At 37.2% G+C, this 16,932-nt stretch overlaps 1 protein-coding gene across 1 annotated transcript in view; it reads left to right on the top strand.

Annotated features, from left to right (window-relative positions):
* Positions 1 to 16,664, top strand: part of clvs2 (clavesin 2) — a 35,357-nt gene extending 18,693 nt beyond the window's left edge. The window contains exons 3-5 of the mRNA XM_044169037.1: positions 13,051 to 13,161; positions 13,854 to 14,086; positions 16,344 to 16,664. Of these exons, the coding sequence (XP_044024972.1) occupies positions 13,051 to 13,161; positions 13,854 to 14,086; positions 16,344 to 16,437 (438 nt within the window). The 3' untranslated portion in view covers positions 16,438 to 16,664. The remainder of the gene's footprint in view (positions 1 to 13,050; positions 13,162 to 13,853; positions 14,087 to 16,343) is intronic.
* The last annotated feature ends 268 nt before the right edge of the window (positions 16,665 to 16,932 follow it).

Here is a 16,932-nt window from a genome sequence, read left to right as displayed (position 1 = left end):
AGACTGCTGTTTGCTTTCTGTCTCTTACCAACAATTAACATTTCTTTTCACCATGACTACGATCTTTCCCTAACCTTAACCAAGTAGTTTTACTTGCCTAAACTTAAAGAAATAGCACATTTCAGAAATATGTCACTGCATCTGGCCAAGAACAGCAACTCAATTTCTGTAAAACCACACGTTTTTTCTGTTTGTGTACACATTAAACAAACAAGATATAATGTGTTGGTAGGCGGACATAACTGTGGACAGAGATGTTTCCAGTTTAAGCTAAGCTATTTGCCTCCTGGCTCTAGCTTAATGTTTAGCGTACAGACATGAAAGTGGTACCAGTCTTCTCATCTAACTCTCAGCTAGAAAGCAAATAAGCGTATTTTCCTTCAACCAAACATTAACCATAGAGGCATCAAATCAGAAAATGCTCTTATGAATCATTTTGTAATACTAATACTAAGGCTTCCAGGCTTGATCAGTGGTTTCTTTATGTTGCATGTTGGAGGTTTTGCCTCTGGATGAAAGCTGAAGTTTACCCCTTCATAGGCAGTAGTTTGATTTTCTACTGTCAATAACAAATACAAAGCAACTGTGCCCCATTCTGCGTCAGGCTATTTGAAAAGTACATGGTGCTGAAAACATTAAAATTACTAGACAAAAAAAAAACAAATACAAAAAAATTAAAATTCTACAATTTTAGCCTATTTCACCAATTGCTTTGTGTTAACAACAGTCTCATTTAATCATAAATGAAGCAGGCCACTGTTTTATCATGTGTGGACAACATATCAATTACATCGCTAATCTGGTAGTGCAAGATTGAACAAACAGTCACGTATGTCAATTTTTTAGCTAAATGATTAATAACATAAGCTGCTGTGACTCTGTTAGTCCTCAATGGGAAAAATGATATCTGCTCTCAGATTCAATCCCAAAACCAACAGTTCAAATCCATTTTATTCTTAATTAAATTAAAAGAAATAAACAAACTAAATATATTGCAAACATATAGGCCTATGTTTCCTGTAATTGGCCTGCCGATGAACAACGCGTAAAAAACTGGCCCAACGTTAAACATAATAAACCTTTTTTACAGAAGAGATTTTGACTTATCATAGCAGGAAAAGCACAAGTGGAATTAATAACATTAACGATGGCTCAGTTCCATTAAGTGTCCCAGACAGTGTGACTGCACGCAAAATACCAAGACCTCCCATAAGTGGAATGCAGCCATCATTAATTTTATGAATTCCATGTGTTTTTCCTGATTTACCCCTAATTTAAGGTATCAATCTTACCTCAAGGGTCTAATTTCAGTATTCAGACTTTTTTGACTCAATCGAATGAGCAGTGTATCATTTGTCCTGCTCAGAAGCTTCAGGGATCATGACGTAGGCAGGATCGGCCAAATCAGTCCTCTGTCACTGCATATGTCTCCCTCCATCTCTCTCCTCCCCTTTGTGTGTTTGGCAGGAAGACAAGATCTTTTGAGCTTCAGCCCACAATCTGGACGCTCAGGTCAACTGCACCAAACACACACAAACACACACTGGATGAACACACAGACCCAGATGAGGGGCAGCAACCTGGCAATGTTGAGAAACCCTGTTATAAATGAAAAAAGTCGTTCCTTCATAAAATTCGCACTAGGTTTTCAGATATCCTGTTTATATCCTACATATCCATACTTAACATACCATAAAGCACTGGAGTAAAGGACCCATGAATGTTCAGTTTACAAGGAGGTTCACCAACTTGACAGTTTTGTAAACACTTGTACAGGCGGAGTAAAGCACTCCACAGGCAGCTGAAATATAGAATATATACATTTAAATACATGTGCGATCTCTCGGTTGGAGAGAAACTTCATTTCCCTGCTTCCTTCCCTCTCAGAGCTCCTGAGTGGAGTTGGCAGTATTTTTAATAACCTACAGAGGCTACAGTTTAATTGGTGTGACCTTCACTCTCAGTGTGAATCTCTAGCAGGAAAGAAACTGTAAAGTTACTTTTGATACCTTCTGTATAACTGTCTCTATATATGTGGCAAACCTGCTGTTTTCTGATGTAGACAGGAAGAGAGTTACAGTTAGGAATAACCCACAAGATAACACTCTAATTACTTCATTTAATTTACTGATAAAACAGTATATTTTGGCATAAATTATGTTGTTCCCTGAGTCTGTGTGCTGATACACTTTTTCCTTGTAATCTGCTCTGTGTGCTCTGATTTGATTTGTTCTAATTATGTGCACCTGAGTCGCTGAGCCTTCACACTCAGGAAGGTATACCGAAACGTTTGTGCTTGTTGCACCTCTGCATTTCTAAAGAAAGAAGATATAGCCAATGTGAACTTCAAAAGACAATTTTTTTACTCTGAGTGTGAACCAGTTTACCTGCAGTCGGATATTTTGGCATAAATCTCAGCCCACTGGCTCAAATATTTTACATTTATGATGTTGTAGGTGAGTTTATAAGATGAGGGGCTTGAAGGCTGTGATGCTTCATCACATCATAATACTGAAAGATGATATATGACAAGGAGCTTATGATTGATTTCAGGTTCACCTCAGAAATGTAAGGAAATTAATAGATTGAGTATCAAGAATTGGTTCTGAATTGGAACCAGTTCTAAATGTAAAAGGACTGATTCAAGAAACATGAAACATTTTTGATTCCACCCAGCAATTCCTGAAACTAAAGTTTGGACCTGCTGCACCTAATATGCACCTATGTAACTGGAGTTAGCACTCAGAAGTTTGGCTAAGCTTCACACAGTAGCAAAGCAAAACAGACAAAGCATTTCCTGCAGCATGTTCTAAAATGTTTTTAGTCACTGTAGTTGTAATTCTCCAGAATGGGTATTTTTCAAAGCATGGCAGGAAAAGCACAGGGGTTACTAATAACATTAAAAAAGGTTCTGTTTTTAAATATCTCAGTAAGCAAGACCAGTGGGTGAGCATGCACAAGAACTGGATCGTGAAACTGCAGCCATCATTAATGTTATTAATTACAACCATGCTCTTTTTATTGTGACATGTCAAAATGTCTGTCATGGAAAAGGCCCATCAAACAATGTTAGCACACCAAACTCAAGAACAAGTTTAAAACAGTACATTTTCAACTTGTGCCTTATGGAAGCCTGAATGTGTAAAAAGTAAAGTAGCTTTTGCTTGTGACACATTTTGATCAATCTGAACAAGGATTCAAGAGTAACTGGAATCAATAATGTGTACAGCAAATCATTAGACTGAATTACTGAACTACATCCAGCCTCTTTTTTATTCTTTTTTTAACTGTATTTATGTCTTTTTATAGTATGTTTGTTGAATGTATACATGTTTGTTGAGGCTGTGTGATCATGCATTAATCAAGAAACAATCATGCCTCATGGTGTATTTTTTAACGCTGCATGGTGGAGCAATATTCCAGACAATAAAGTTCTTTTTTAACTAAGATATATCAGAATTTGAAAAGATACGAGTCAAACACAATATCTAACTCCAGAAAGGAACAAATGGGATAAATGATTTGACTTCGGAGAAAAATGGAATTGGTCTGATTGCTTAAAAGGTTTGGGAGTAAAGCCAGAGATGAAAATGTATTGACTGGAAATGCAGTAACAGCAGGAGGAAGAGGAATGTTGAGTGAACAGATTGAATCAAAAGCTACAGAGGAATAATAGATGGACGGAGAGTCCAAGGTTGAACTAATGCAGCTTTAGTCCTTTGGAAAACTGAATTAAAGGTTTTATTTATCAGAGAAGCTGGTTTGTCTTTGACATTTTTGTGACTTTTCTGACCAGAAGTGAAGCGTGGCTGAAAATTTCAACCCACAGAGCTGAGTGACATCAACAGTGATTTACCCCCCTTTTTTTTTAAGTCCAGAATTAACTCCAGTCAGACGTCTTCTCATGAAGGTGGTTTTTTGGTAAAGAACAAGCCGGCAACAAAACAATGTCATCCCTCCAGGCTACACTTTATATCCTGAAAAGAAAAGCACTCAAATGGATGTTGTCTTTTTTTGTCTGAACTCACTTTTCCCCCTTTTTACTGGAGGACACGTTTACTCATCCTTCTGTAGATGTGAAGTGACAGGAGCAGAGCAGAGAAGAGAGAGCTCATCAACCCGATGTGCTGTAGAAAGACTGAAAAAGCATGACGGCGAGAGATGTATGACCACAACCCCGACACATATAGAGTGGTAGACGACGCATGTCAGATGTTGTAACATCAGCTGCTTGCTAGCGGAGCGCTGATAGTTTCCAACAAAAATGTTGAACGTTATAGCTTTTTTTTTTCCTCAAAAACTGGGATTCAGTTTGCAGTTTTAGGTCTTTCGTAAAAATCTTTTTTGCTTTTTTCAACACATTATATATAATCTACTCATGGCCTTTAAGATTATTTTCATTATCAATTAATGTTTTGATTATTGTTTGATTAAACTGTGAAAAACGGCCCTTACAATTTTACAAGACCGTCAATTTCTTTTTTCCAACCAACAGTCCAAAAGCCAAAGATATTCAACTCACAGTGATATAAAACAGAGAAAAGCAGCAAATCCTCACATTTAAGGACGCTAAAACATGAATGTTGATTAATTGACCAAATTAGGATTTTTAAGGCCGATTCAGATAGAATTATGCATTCGACAGTGTTTTAAAAGAATTGTGACAAACACACATACTGAATGGGACATTTTAATATGTAAAAATAAACTTGTCAGTCCTCTCTGGTGGACAAATTATGTAATGGAGACACTGTTTCTAAATTACCTCAGACACATCTTTTAGCCTTTAAGTGGATTTTTGCACTTAAATTTCTGCCATATATGCTATTCTGATGTATCTTTGATAAGCCAATATCGGCCAGTAGCAGGCATATTTATCAGTCAGGCTCTAACGGTTGATGAAAGACCAATCTATGGATGTTACTGTTATTTAATACATTTTAAACATGTTGTTTGTCCTTTACAAACTACAGTACAATGCTTCCATGTGCAAAACACTGATCTAGAAAGAAAAATACTAGCCTTGGATTTGTGTAAAAACAAACAAAAAGGAATCTAAAGACATCAGCTCTTCATGGGACCCACTATCAATTGTAACTTTATTTTTTCTTTTAAACAAATCTATTTTATTTTACCCAACAAGTCCTCCAAAATTTCTGATCTGACGCCATTACGGTTAAAACGGCAATGACTAATTATTTTGATAATTGCTCCATAAAGCCGAGGGGAGCCGTACAGTAAGGTGATGATTCTCTGTGGGTTCATTAATTAAGCCTTTCATTCTGATTCTGATGTCAGCTGAGTTTGCTTATTGCCTTCACCAATTAGTATATTATAATACTGCTGGAATTGGATAAATGACCATTACTGTCCACTAATTCAAATAGTATTTTTAAGTTAGTGCTGTGCTTAGGACCAGATTTGTGAGTCTTTTTAGTCTTCTTGTAATTGGATATGTTACAGTTTTTTGATGGTGATATTCTATATTTTTCTTATTGTCAACAAATCCCATGAAAAGATCAAAACTAACAATGAACTGATCCTACTAACAAGTATTGTGTGTGTATCCAAAGCCTCAGATTTATTGACAATAACGAAAGTATAGAATGTCACCATCTTTTAGTCTCTCTGTACTTGTTTGGTCAAGTTTCGTTAAAACTTACAGAACTTTGTTGTGAATTCTTGTGGAGCGCTCAAAGTTTCCAAAGACTTTTGGGGAAAGGATTCTAAAGACATCTAGAACAATTTTCTGTACATAATGGTGCAGCCTTTGAAAAAAAATGGTGTCATGGGTTTGAATATTTCACTACAAAATATATCATAGCTGCAATGAAATGTCAGAACAAGCAGATAAAGGAATATATAGCTTTCTTGCTGAGAGTTAAATTTGAAGATAGATACCACTCTAACGTCTGTATGGTAAATATGAAGCCAGCAGTTGGTTAGCTATGCTTAGCACAAACACTGGTAAACAGGGGGAAACAGCTGGCCTGGCTCTGTCCAAAGGTAACAAAAATCTGCCTGCCAGCACCTCTGAAGCTCACTAATGAACACGTTATACCTCTTTTGTTTAATCTGTACAACCGTATTTCCCAAAATGACAAACTTCTCCATTAAAAGAAATAATTAAGAGTTTATTGTGTAAGAGTTAAGTGACAAATGTATTAAAGGAATCATTAAAGCAGTCAGTTTTAGTTGTAAAACACGTTTTATTTTGTCCTCTGCAGCCCATATTGATCCTGATTCAGTCCACCAGTCAGTACTGGAATCAAAATGTGAAAAATGCTCGGAGCAAAGCTTGTAGTGTGTGTGGGTGTGGTTATCTGTTAAAGGACACATCGAGTATCCTAAAGGGGGACTCTGTGCTTGAGTAGTCAGAGTGCAGCTTTTAATCCCGGTGGACAGACGTTTCAGTAAAGAAGCAGCTGTGGCTGCTGACGATTGGCTGACTTCATCTGTTCTTTGCTTCATCCATCAGGGGGATGTCGACGCGTCACATGTCGTTACCGCTGAGTGTCTGTATGCCTTTGAACAGACTCACAGTGTTTAACCCACAGTGTGGTGGCAGCCTGTCTGTTTGCTTCCCCTCTGGATCTCTGAGGTTTTATAATAGCAGCACACCAGCAACATATGAGAAACTACACTGATGCTGTGTTCAAGTCACGTGGGACAGAAGGTAGACATGGAAGGATTGTCATGTTTACGACTAAAATGCTTTCACACATCAGACAGCCGAAGATGGCAACTGTAGTGTTACTATTGATGAGTTTCATTTATATAATGAATAAAAAGGTATTACTGAGCTACAGTTGTGTGAGTTTGTAATGTAGGGGTAAATAAGATGTTTATATATTAGATTAGAATTAAAAATAAATAAGGCTTTATCCAAAGCTCACTGATTTTAATAAAAATATAATCTTTTTTTGTATTGTTTAAACAAAACCTTTACCTCCACGCATCCAAAAGTTGCTGTGTTTCTTGCTGCAAGAAGATACTAAGCACCGCTGTTTACAGTAGCCAAAGTTTTATTGTGATCAGAAGAGCTCAGAAATTGCTTTTTGGTAGCACAAAGTGAAGATAAAAATGGGGAGACACACATCAGATCTGCTGATTACACAGCACATTTCCTTTAAATTGTTAAAAAAAAACACACAAAAAAAGTTGTGCCATGATAATTTATTTTTTAATAAAAGTTACACTTTTTGTCATCTGTGGAAGCAGGTGAACAAAAGTTTTGGCAAGTGAAAAAAGAATAAGTTTTGTTGTTGTAATACTCATTTCGGCCACATGTGGCTGAAGTGCACCACTTCAGATTAGCACAGATTAAAATACATTTCTAGCCAAAACAAAGACATGACAGTAACGTTACATAACTTGCTAACACACAATATGGAGAAATTAAAATTCACCTGGAAGAAAACATGAATGTTTGTAGTCCTTTTTAGAACTGGGGGAAGTGGTGCACTTCAGCCTCTTGTGGCTGAAATGAGTATTACAACAACAAAACTTTTCCCTGTTTTCACAGGGGGGAAAAGTAACTTAGAAAAACGATCCTAGCAAAACCTTTTTTTTTCACCTGTTCTTAAGTCATCAACCAACACAGGAGAGAAAACAATTTAGATCAGACTTCACCAGAATTATTTTTCTTCACTTGCCTCTCAGGGCTTCCGTAAGTAATAGATATAATATATAATATACCACTCGGGTGTTAACATGAATGGTATTTACAAGTCAGAAACCGATACATATGCAGTAACATCTATGTGATTTGAATGCAGCATAATGCTAAGCTCACACACTGACCCATTGTGATCAAGTTACAGTTGCTCATAAAACTTTCCGAATGTGCATAAGTGACTCACTAAACATGAGCTCTGAATCAAAGCCTCGTAGTGTTTATTTTGTGCTTGACATGATAACGTACAGTATTTCAACTGGATGTGTATTTTTATGTGCGTTTTAGATCACAGACTGTAGAAAACCATGAATATAACCTATTTGATGTGTCATGTGTTTCTGACATTTTAAATCCCGGAGTAACGTTTACCATGTCTGCTATCTCATCAGTGTTTGGAGGCAGAAAAACAATTTAGGATGATAGGATGTGATAGGAGATTCCTGGCGATTCCTGAGATTCCTCTCACTCAGTTTTCACCACTAAGAAACACATTAGAAGAAGTGAAACTATTGGTACCCAAACTTACTGTGGAAAAGGTGTTCTGATTTTAAATTTCACGACAAATAATGAGGAGTTTTCCCCTTCACCTCGATATGGTCTCCTCCTTTTACAACAATAAAAAGATTAATTCTGAGTCATTAGTGCAATTACTGTAGAAGAGAAAAGACTATCACCAACAAGATTGGCAGCTTCTTCACTGCATTTTACACATTGTGGCTCCAGGTCAGATTTAGAAGAAAATCTGCTGGATTGCTTAGTGTCACAAAGCAGGAGGTGGGCACAGTTTTTCTACAGCTAACCAAGCTTTGAAGAGAAAATCATCTCTAATGTGTTTATCCTCTTCAGTGAAGCCACAGGCTCCCGGGAGGGGGAGGTGAGAGATGAGGCAACTGGGTTTAAGGGAGATTTTGAAAAAATACTAAATGTATCTGTGTATGAACTGATTGTGTTTTTAGAAATGACTCATCAGTTCCACACGTTGTCCTGTTGGTGTTGACGGACTTTTCTCCATCTTCTGTCACCTTTAATTCTCTTCAACCTTTCGCTGTAACTGAACACGCTCAGCAGTGACCTGAAGCGCGAGTCCAAAAATAAATCCCCACAGTCGCTCATTTGTTTAGTCGACATTTGCCTCCAGAAGCCAAACATCAAAGAAAATGTTGAAGTGGCTCTGAAGTGGCTGGTTTATGGAATTGGCAGTTTATATCTACTCAGTATTTGAGCTGTTTACTTACCAACTAGCCCCCCCAAGTATTTATTTCCTCCCCTCGTTAGAACTACAGGTATCAAAACCATTCTCTGGCAAAAGGACTACATTTCTCTAAATATTATTCCTATTAAGTTTCTTGCCAATTTATACATAAAATTATCAACATATCCATCGGATTTAACCTATAGTTTTTGTTTGCTTTTGCTGTTGCAATTTTTTTGCATATGTTTTTGATTGGAAGGCGATACTGAAAATATTGACCACAAGATGATTCTTGTAATTGGATATGTTACAGTTTTTTGATGGTGATATTCTCTATTTTTCTTATTGTCAACAAATCCCATGAAAAGATCAAAACTAACAATGAACTGTTGCAATTTTTTTGCATATGTTTTTGATTGGAAGGCGATACTGAAAATATTGACCACAAGATGAGTGAGGCTTATTGATGTCCTTTTTGTTGATTTTGGGAGGGAAACAATGGTGCATCTAAAAAGTATGAATTCTTCAGTCCTCGTATCACTGGTAGCTGCCCCTCAGGGAAACATAGTCTTTTTCCTCTGCACTGTAACAAGACAACAAAATGTTGTGGAAATAATTTTTAAAAGTTGATCTGCTTTCCTCTTCCCTCCACCCTTCCTGCTCTTGAACATCTTTCATTCCCTCTTGGATCTCCTTTACCTTTTATAATTGTCACTACTGCATCCTCCACCTTAGTTTGAACACTTTCTCCTTATACCTCTTCAGGTATCACTTGGGTGAGAGCAGATCAATCCTTCAGATCCTTTTTCTTCTCCTCCTTCAGTCCCTCCAGTTCCCCGAGGCCCTGCAGCTCATATTCCATTTTCAGTTTCATGTTTCATGTATAATGCAGCAGGTACCTTCATCAAAGTGAAAATGACTGTCAGAGCAGAGGGCAGGCTGGAGGTTCAGAGTCAAAGGGATCTGACAGCTGAGAGGGGGAGGGGCTATCTGACCGCGGTTTAACCAAAATAAGCCTCTTTATTATTAATACTGACGGTCTGGAAACCTGCTGATATTTTGTACCAATATTCAGAATCTATAACTGGATTCTTAGGTTTCATATACAATTTTTGTTTTATGATGGTGGAAAAAGTGTATTTGTATGTATTTATTTTGGAAAATAAACACAGAAAATTGTGGATAAAATAGGCTCCTTTTAAAATATTCTGCAAAAAAAAAGTAAAAAAACAAAAACAAAATAGAGTTCAAATCCTTTGCGAACCATGAATATTTAAAAAAGAAAAGACAAAGAAAGTTAAAGTCAAATATAAGAAATATTTATACTATTTCTAGTTTTTCACATTTATGTTCATCATAATGAGACGTTGTTTTGTTTTGTCAGTTTTTATACCCTGGTCCTGAAGAAACAATATTTCATTCCATATTTTTTATCAAATAACCATGAACCCTTGACCCTTATAAATTGTGTGTGTGGCTTTCCATTCTCCTTTTTTGAAAACTGGTTGAAATAAAAATAATACAGCTTTTTTATGTCGTGTACAACTTATGTGGGAAATTTGGACTAAATCGTGGCAACGCAGGAAAGGTCAGGGGGCCATTACAGTCTGTTGGACTCCAGCCTTTTGGGAAACATCTATACATTTCATGGCAAACCAGCCATTAGATATTTAGTGCACAGTTGTTGAATATTTGACCCGAGAGTGGCACTAAAAGGACAAATCATTGTGTCTCCAAAATAGAAAGGGTCTGTTTTGTCTGTGTCTACATGCACTGGATGTGTTCAGCCATAGTGCGGCTGTACACAATCACGTAGTGTATTTACATGCAAAAGTTGGAAGAACATAGACTTGAAGAGTAAAACTACACTTTGGACCCAAGTTACACGTATACAATGTGGGCCATTATACAGACAACAAATATACAACAAATTTGGCTAGATGGTAGTGCTAGATGCTAGTTCAGAGGGTCATCAAAATCCTCTTGGGGTCATGATAATTCACATAAAATTTCATGTGAATATGGCCGCAGATGTCCAGATACAATATCTTACTTTGGACCAAAGCATTGGACAAGTCTAGTAGCTGATATCCCTGCTAGCGAAAGCAAAACCACTGGCGGTGACTTCGGCCTTGATGATAAATATCGGTCAAACCCTAATTTACAAACCTGGCCTGACCTCAGAGACTCTCACTGTCTCTGTCCCTCCCACACACTGCTGACAGTTTTTATATAAACGTCTGCCCTGAGCCATTTTCATCAGTCAGCACAGTTATGTCAGAATATAATTTCACCATACTGCTGGACCACAGCCAAATTATGACTCTGTCTCTCTCACACACACACACACACACACACACACACATACAGTTGAGTGTAATTATCATAATTGTGTCCCGCGTTCTAGGAAACACTGTGTCAGGCCCAGACTCCACACACTAACCTGTACGAACAAGGACTCATTTCCCTCAGGCGTTGTGCTGCATGGACTCCAAAATAGGACGGACCATTTCCTATTGACAATCAGATTAGAGACCATTTACAAAACTAATCTAATGAAAAGGGACAGGAAACTCACAGAGGTAATTTTTCATTTGCCAGAACTCAAAGAAGACAGAAAAAAAATCCTCTTGATTGGGACTGGCTATTATTTGTGATAAAACAGAGAGATTATGATTGCACCTGTCATTAAGTCTCTGTATCCTCTGGTTGGAAAAATACATTATATACAGTGGTACATAATGAATGTACATCTCGCTGTCCCCTCTTAGTCCACATAACCACACAGAGAATGTTATGCTAATAGTGAATTGTTGGGAACGATCTAAAAACTAAAGCTAATTGTAGGTAACAGTTCAGACTAATTAGCTACGTGTCTGAAAGTTAGTTGAGTTCTTGTAGACCTGAGACTGACCAGCCCCTCCTCTCTTTACCAGCAGTAGGCCTGCCTGTCTGCAGGTAGTTAGTCTCTTCATGTCAGCTGCAGAGGGAGGAGGACAGAGGAGAGGATCAATGATGTCACAGAGCTGTTAGCCAGTTTATTGTAAAAGGCTTGCAGCCTTCTAAACAGTGGGGTTCAACAGCTTTAGGTAACCATTTATTAGTCCAAGAGTATATAAAGTTATTCTAATGGTTTTTATAGCCTATACATGCTTGTTAATAAGGACATAAGGTATGGCATTAATTAGTCTACGTATTTAAAAGATTAATTAAGGTTATTACAAATAAGTTCACAATAAATGAATGTATTCTTTATTCTAGGGATGGTGGAGGCTTTCTAAATGTTGGTGTTGTATTAGAAACATAACCTTGATATTTTAAATATATGTATTGTCCTCTTCACATTTTTGTATTTGTAAGATTTATATTATTGGTTTTCGTTATTGGCCCCGGAATTTCATATTTGTGCATCTCTATCAAATGCAGTATGTGCTGCATTAAGCATTTTGTTTGTGTGCGTGTCTGTTTGTTGAAGTCACCATATGCAGTTTTTCAGTTTGAAGATCTTAGACATAGACACGTGCCTGCTCCTTTGCTCTTCACGTAATCAAAAAATTAGTTCTCACTCTGTTTCTTTGGTGATGGCACAATATCCTCCATGTCCAGACCTTCAAAAATTAAAAAAGAGTCAGCAATTTTGCGGAAATAATATACAAGCTGACTTAATTTTATTTAGTCATTCTGTAAAAACTCATCAAAACATGTTTGTTGAATTAAAATGCATTTTCCTCCAGTACTTCAGTGTGTTTAACATCTGCTTACCCACCACCAGTTTGCAATTTTAAAATGATGTTGATTTTCAAGGTGTTTTTAATTCAGCTTTCGGAGCTCAATTTTTTAATGCCTATCAGCCATACTCATATCAAAGCCAATGGTAAACTGTGCTCCTGAAATCATCATCGGTGTTAATGAAAAGCCAGTTTTAGGCACACATGTGGATTTAGGCAGTATTTTGATATTGATTTGCATATTTTGCTGATGACATATTAGTTTCTATAACAGTGAGAAGAAGGGTAAAATACAACCTGCAGTTGTGGTCATCATGAAGCAAACCTTTAACCTGTCCCATTTCACTATTATACTATTTACCTCTACAAATTTTAAAAACATGGATCAACTGGATGGGATTATCCTCTTTGCCTGTATTTACCTGTATTATTTGGGGATTTTTTCACAACAGGACAGTTTTCCTGCCAGATTTGGAGGAATCCACTTTGTGAACCAGCCCTGGTACATCCATGCTCTCTACACCGTGATACGACCCTTCCTCAAAGACAAGACCAGGAAGAGGGTAAGGCCAGAAGATATTACATTAAAGCAGCTATAATAATATTTTTATATTAACAATTGACTACTTGTATGTCAAAGGGGTCGCTCATAGTGATAAACCCATTCAAATCATCAGCTGACTCTGCAGTTCCTCTCAGCTCTGTGGTATTTTGAGCACCTCTGGTTTTACAGCCCACAACTTAGCAGCTAAAGAGTCAGATATTTCCCTCGGGAACTGGTGGAGACCTTAAACAATTGCTGCTGAGGCAGATTGAACTGCACTGGAAATGAGCATATATTATTATTGCTTTTTTTATAAAATGCAAAATTAATTTGGTTAGATTCCTTAGTCAAAATTTCATGACCCATTTAGCAACATATAGCCTTATATAACAATACATAAACTGAGCTACCTGTGCCTAAAACGCAGACTAATATAGTAGGTTAAAATTGGTATTTTACCAAGATTGATTAGGGAACAAGGATTTTAAAGAAAGAGCCTTTTGCCACTGAAGATACCATCTTGTCTCCACAAAAGCTTTTTAAATGTACGATGGATCTACGTAAGTTAAGCTTTTCAGTCTTTGTGTTCTTTATTATTCATGGTTGAAAAAGACTAATCTGAATCTGATGATGAAAAAACCAAAGTCCCTCACTCCTCCAACATGTGGCCAATGTAAACTGTCTTCCTGTATGTATCCTTTCCCTTTGCAGATCTTCATGCACGGCAACAACTTGAACAGTCTCCACCAGCTGATCCATCCTGAGATCTTGCCGTCGGAGCTCGGTGGGATGATGCCTCCGTATGATATGGGCACGTGGGCGCGAACGCTGCTGGACCATGCCTACGACGAGGAGACCGACTACTGTCCGGAGTCCTACACCCTGTCCGTACAAGACCTGGAGAGAGACCTGGAAAAAAACCTGTCCCCAAAAACCATGAAGAGGTCAGTTCATCCCTTTTAACATCTCCACATTTGTAGTATTTACTGTTGTACTGTTTTTAATTTCCTTTATTTTTACTTTTGTGTTTTTAAGAAAATTCTAAAGAGCTCCATAGCAGATGTTTATGGAAGGCAATGTGTTAATTCATTTTCCTTACCAAAAATATTCCCAGTTGCTTGCAGGGATTAGAACCAGCAGCTTTCTGGTAACATGTCTTTCTCAACTCTTCACCACCTAAGGGAACCAGACAGGTTTAAAAAACAAATGGTGCATGAAAAAGTTGGTAAACCAAACTAATATAGTGCTTGTGTTGCAGGAAATGACAGCATGTCTAGATACAAATGTGAAACAGTGGTTAATTGTATATATTGTCTACAGTATACACCGAACATCAATGTATTGTCAAACTAATTATGTTATCTCTGCATAATTAGTGTAAACAAGAGCTAATGTGCAGATTTTATCTGACTGTGGTATTCTTGTCTTCTTCTCCCACTTCCCACCACCTGCCATCTTTGTCTTGACTGGAGAGGACGACCATGGTCTAATTCATTCCATCTAACTATATATTCATTTATTCATTTCTTTAACAGCAAAAAATGGCTAAATAATGTTATGAGCTGCTGTGGGCCTTTTCTTCAGGTTTCTTGTATTTGCCCACAGTGAGAACATAACATAAAGAACATAAAGAAAAGGAAACATTTAAAATAATAGACTGAATAAAAACAATACAGAAAGCAAAATAATGATGAAATGATCAAAATACAGTAAAACAATACAGTATCTTGTCATATATCTTTATTGTCTCTTTAATTTTTATTATTTTTGACACTGAATGACATTTAATATTTCAGCATTTGTTGACATTGAATATTGACACTAAATATCACATATGAGAGTTTTAACACACTGACAAGGTAATAACTATCTGTTTAATAAAATATAATAAAAAGTAAATCCTGGCCTTCAAAAACTAACATTGTCTGACTTTAAAAAGACATGCTGGTTGAATTATAGTGTTTGTACACACAAACTAGGGATGTTCAGGTCTCTTTGCTGTCTTGACGGAGCGTATCTTTGTTCCATAAAGGGCTCTTTGGCACCCTGCTGCTGTGAGTATGTTTGACATTTCATGGAGTATCATTCCCACCTATAGGCCACCATGCAGTATGATTCACTGTGACAGTAAATCATCTGACCACTATGTCACACCAACTGACTCATTCATTCAAACACATTTAGTCTGTGGAAGACAAACAACAATATGAGCAGACTGTCACTGCAGATCAACACAGCCCTGCCAATTATCAATAAATCATAAGTCAGTTATACATTTTCTGACAATTAAACTGTATGTAAAAAACAAACTCACTTGATTATTCAGTTGCATGTAGTTGCAAACACATGCATCAAATACGGCATCATTAGGTCATAAACAAGTTACAGTACGAGTATTATAGTTTAAATATTATCAGATAAAACCAGTGTGCAAACATGCAGTTTTCTAAGCACAATGGGGTAAATGTATGGAGGCTCATTCCTGCCAATTCTCACAGTAAGTCAGGTTAAAAAAAAATTATGAAATATGAATAAAACATTTTAACCTGCTTACACATTGCATCACATTGTGAATGCATCACTGATTATAATCCAATAATATATACTGTATTATTCTGAAATGGGCCATTTTGCGTAATGAATATTTTTACTTTTGGTACTTTAAGTATATTTTGATGCTAATACTTTTGTACTTTTACTAAAGTAACATTTTTACAAGACTTTTACTTGTAGCAGAGTATTTCTACACTGTGCTATTGCTACTTTTACTTTTTAAGTTCTAAATACTTCTTCCACCATTGTATACAGAAATTTGGGGGAAAGAGCGCATTAGTATTGAATCTGTACTCAGCATCGGCTGATCTGAGTTGAGGTATTGTAACCATTATAATGAGACAAAATGTTGGATCAGTGCATCTCTAATAATTAGACCTGATCCGGTCAGCCTGAACACATTTAAATGGAGAGTAGCAAATAATACAGTTCACTTCACAGTTTACACTCTCCGTGTACACACTACACTTGAACAGAAGCAGAGTCCCCTCGGATCCATTCAGGTAACAGAACAAGACCCAAGTAGAGAATATAAATTGGACCTGGTCTGACTCGCATCCCAGGTTTGGTCTCAATTACTAGAAACTTAGAGGAGCCGTGAAGACCTCTGGTACACACTCATGCTGATCGTCCTGTGTTTCCATGCAGATCTCAGTCGGTGGTGGAACCAGGCGTCCTGAAACGACCAGACAAAGTCAAGAGTGAAGAAGACAACATGCAGCCGCTGCTCTCGCTGGACTAAACCACACTTTCGACAACAGCTCAAAAGCATACCCAAATCAATATTTACACACACAAACACACTGACTTATCTGTGCACCTGCTGTAAGCGACACGCTCGCCCTGAAAACACCTTCCTCCAGAAAATGTTGCTGCTGCTGTTGGATTCTTGTTTCTCTTGAACTCAAGGAAATCTAAATGAGCTAAGGCGAAGCAGACAAAAGGCCAGAGACGAGAAAGACGTTTCGTCACACACAGAAGGGAATCCTAAGAGCTACTGATGGTGTTCTATATATTTAGTTATTTGTCAAGTGCCAATTTGAAAAAACTGTAAACTAATGTCTTTGAACAATCCAAGCCCTCAGTGTGGAGCAGGGAAGGAGAACAAACACAAGTGCAAGGAGAAAGAGTTGCGAAGGTGCCACATATGTGTGAAAACAGTGTTATCTACAGTTGTATTATATATGGGCAAGGGGCGATTAAAAAAAAAAAAATGGAAATCATACTTCAAAGAGGG

The sequence above is a fragment of the Siniperca chuatsi genome, linkage group LG16, assembly GCF_020085105.1.
Source record: "Siniperca chuatsi isolate FFG_IHB_CAS linkage group LG16, ASM2008510v1, whole genome shotgun sequence".
Lineage (NCBI taxonomy): Eukaryota > Metazoa > Chordata > Actinopteri > Centrarchiformes > Sinipercidae > Siniperca > Siniperca chuatsi.
Note: the sequence above shows the minus strand (reverse complement) of the source record. Positions and strands in the feature narration are given on the sequence as shown.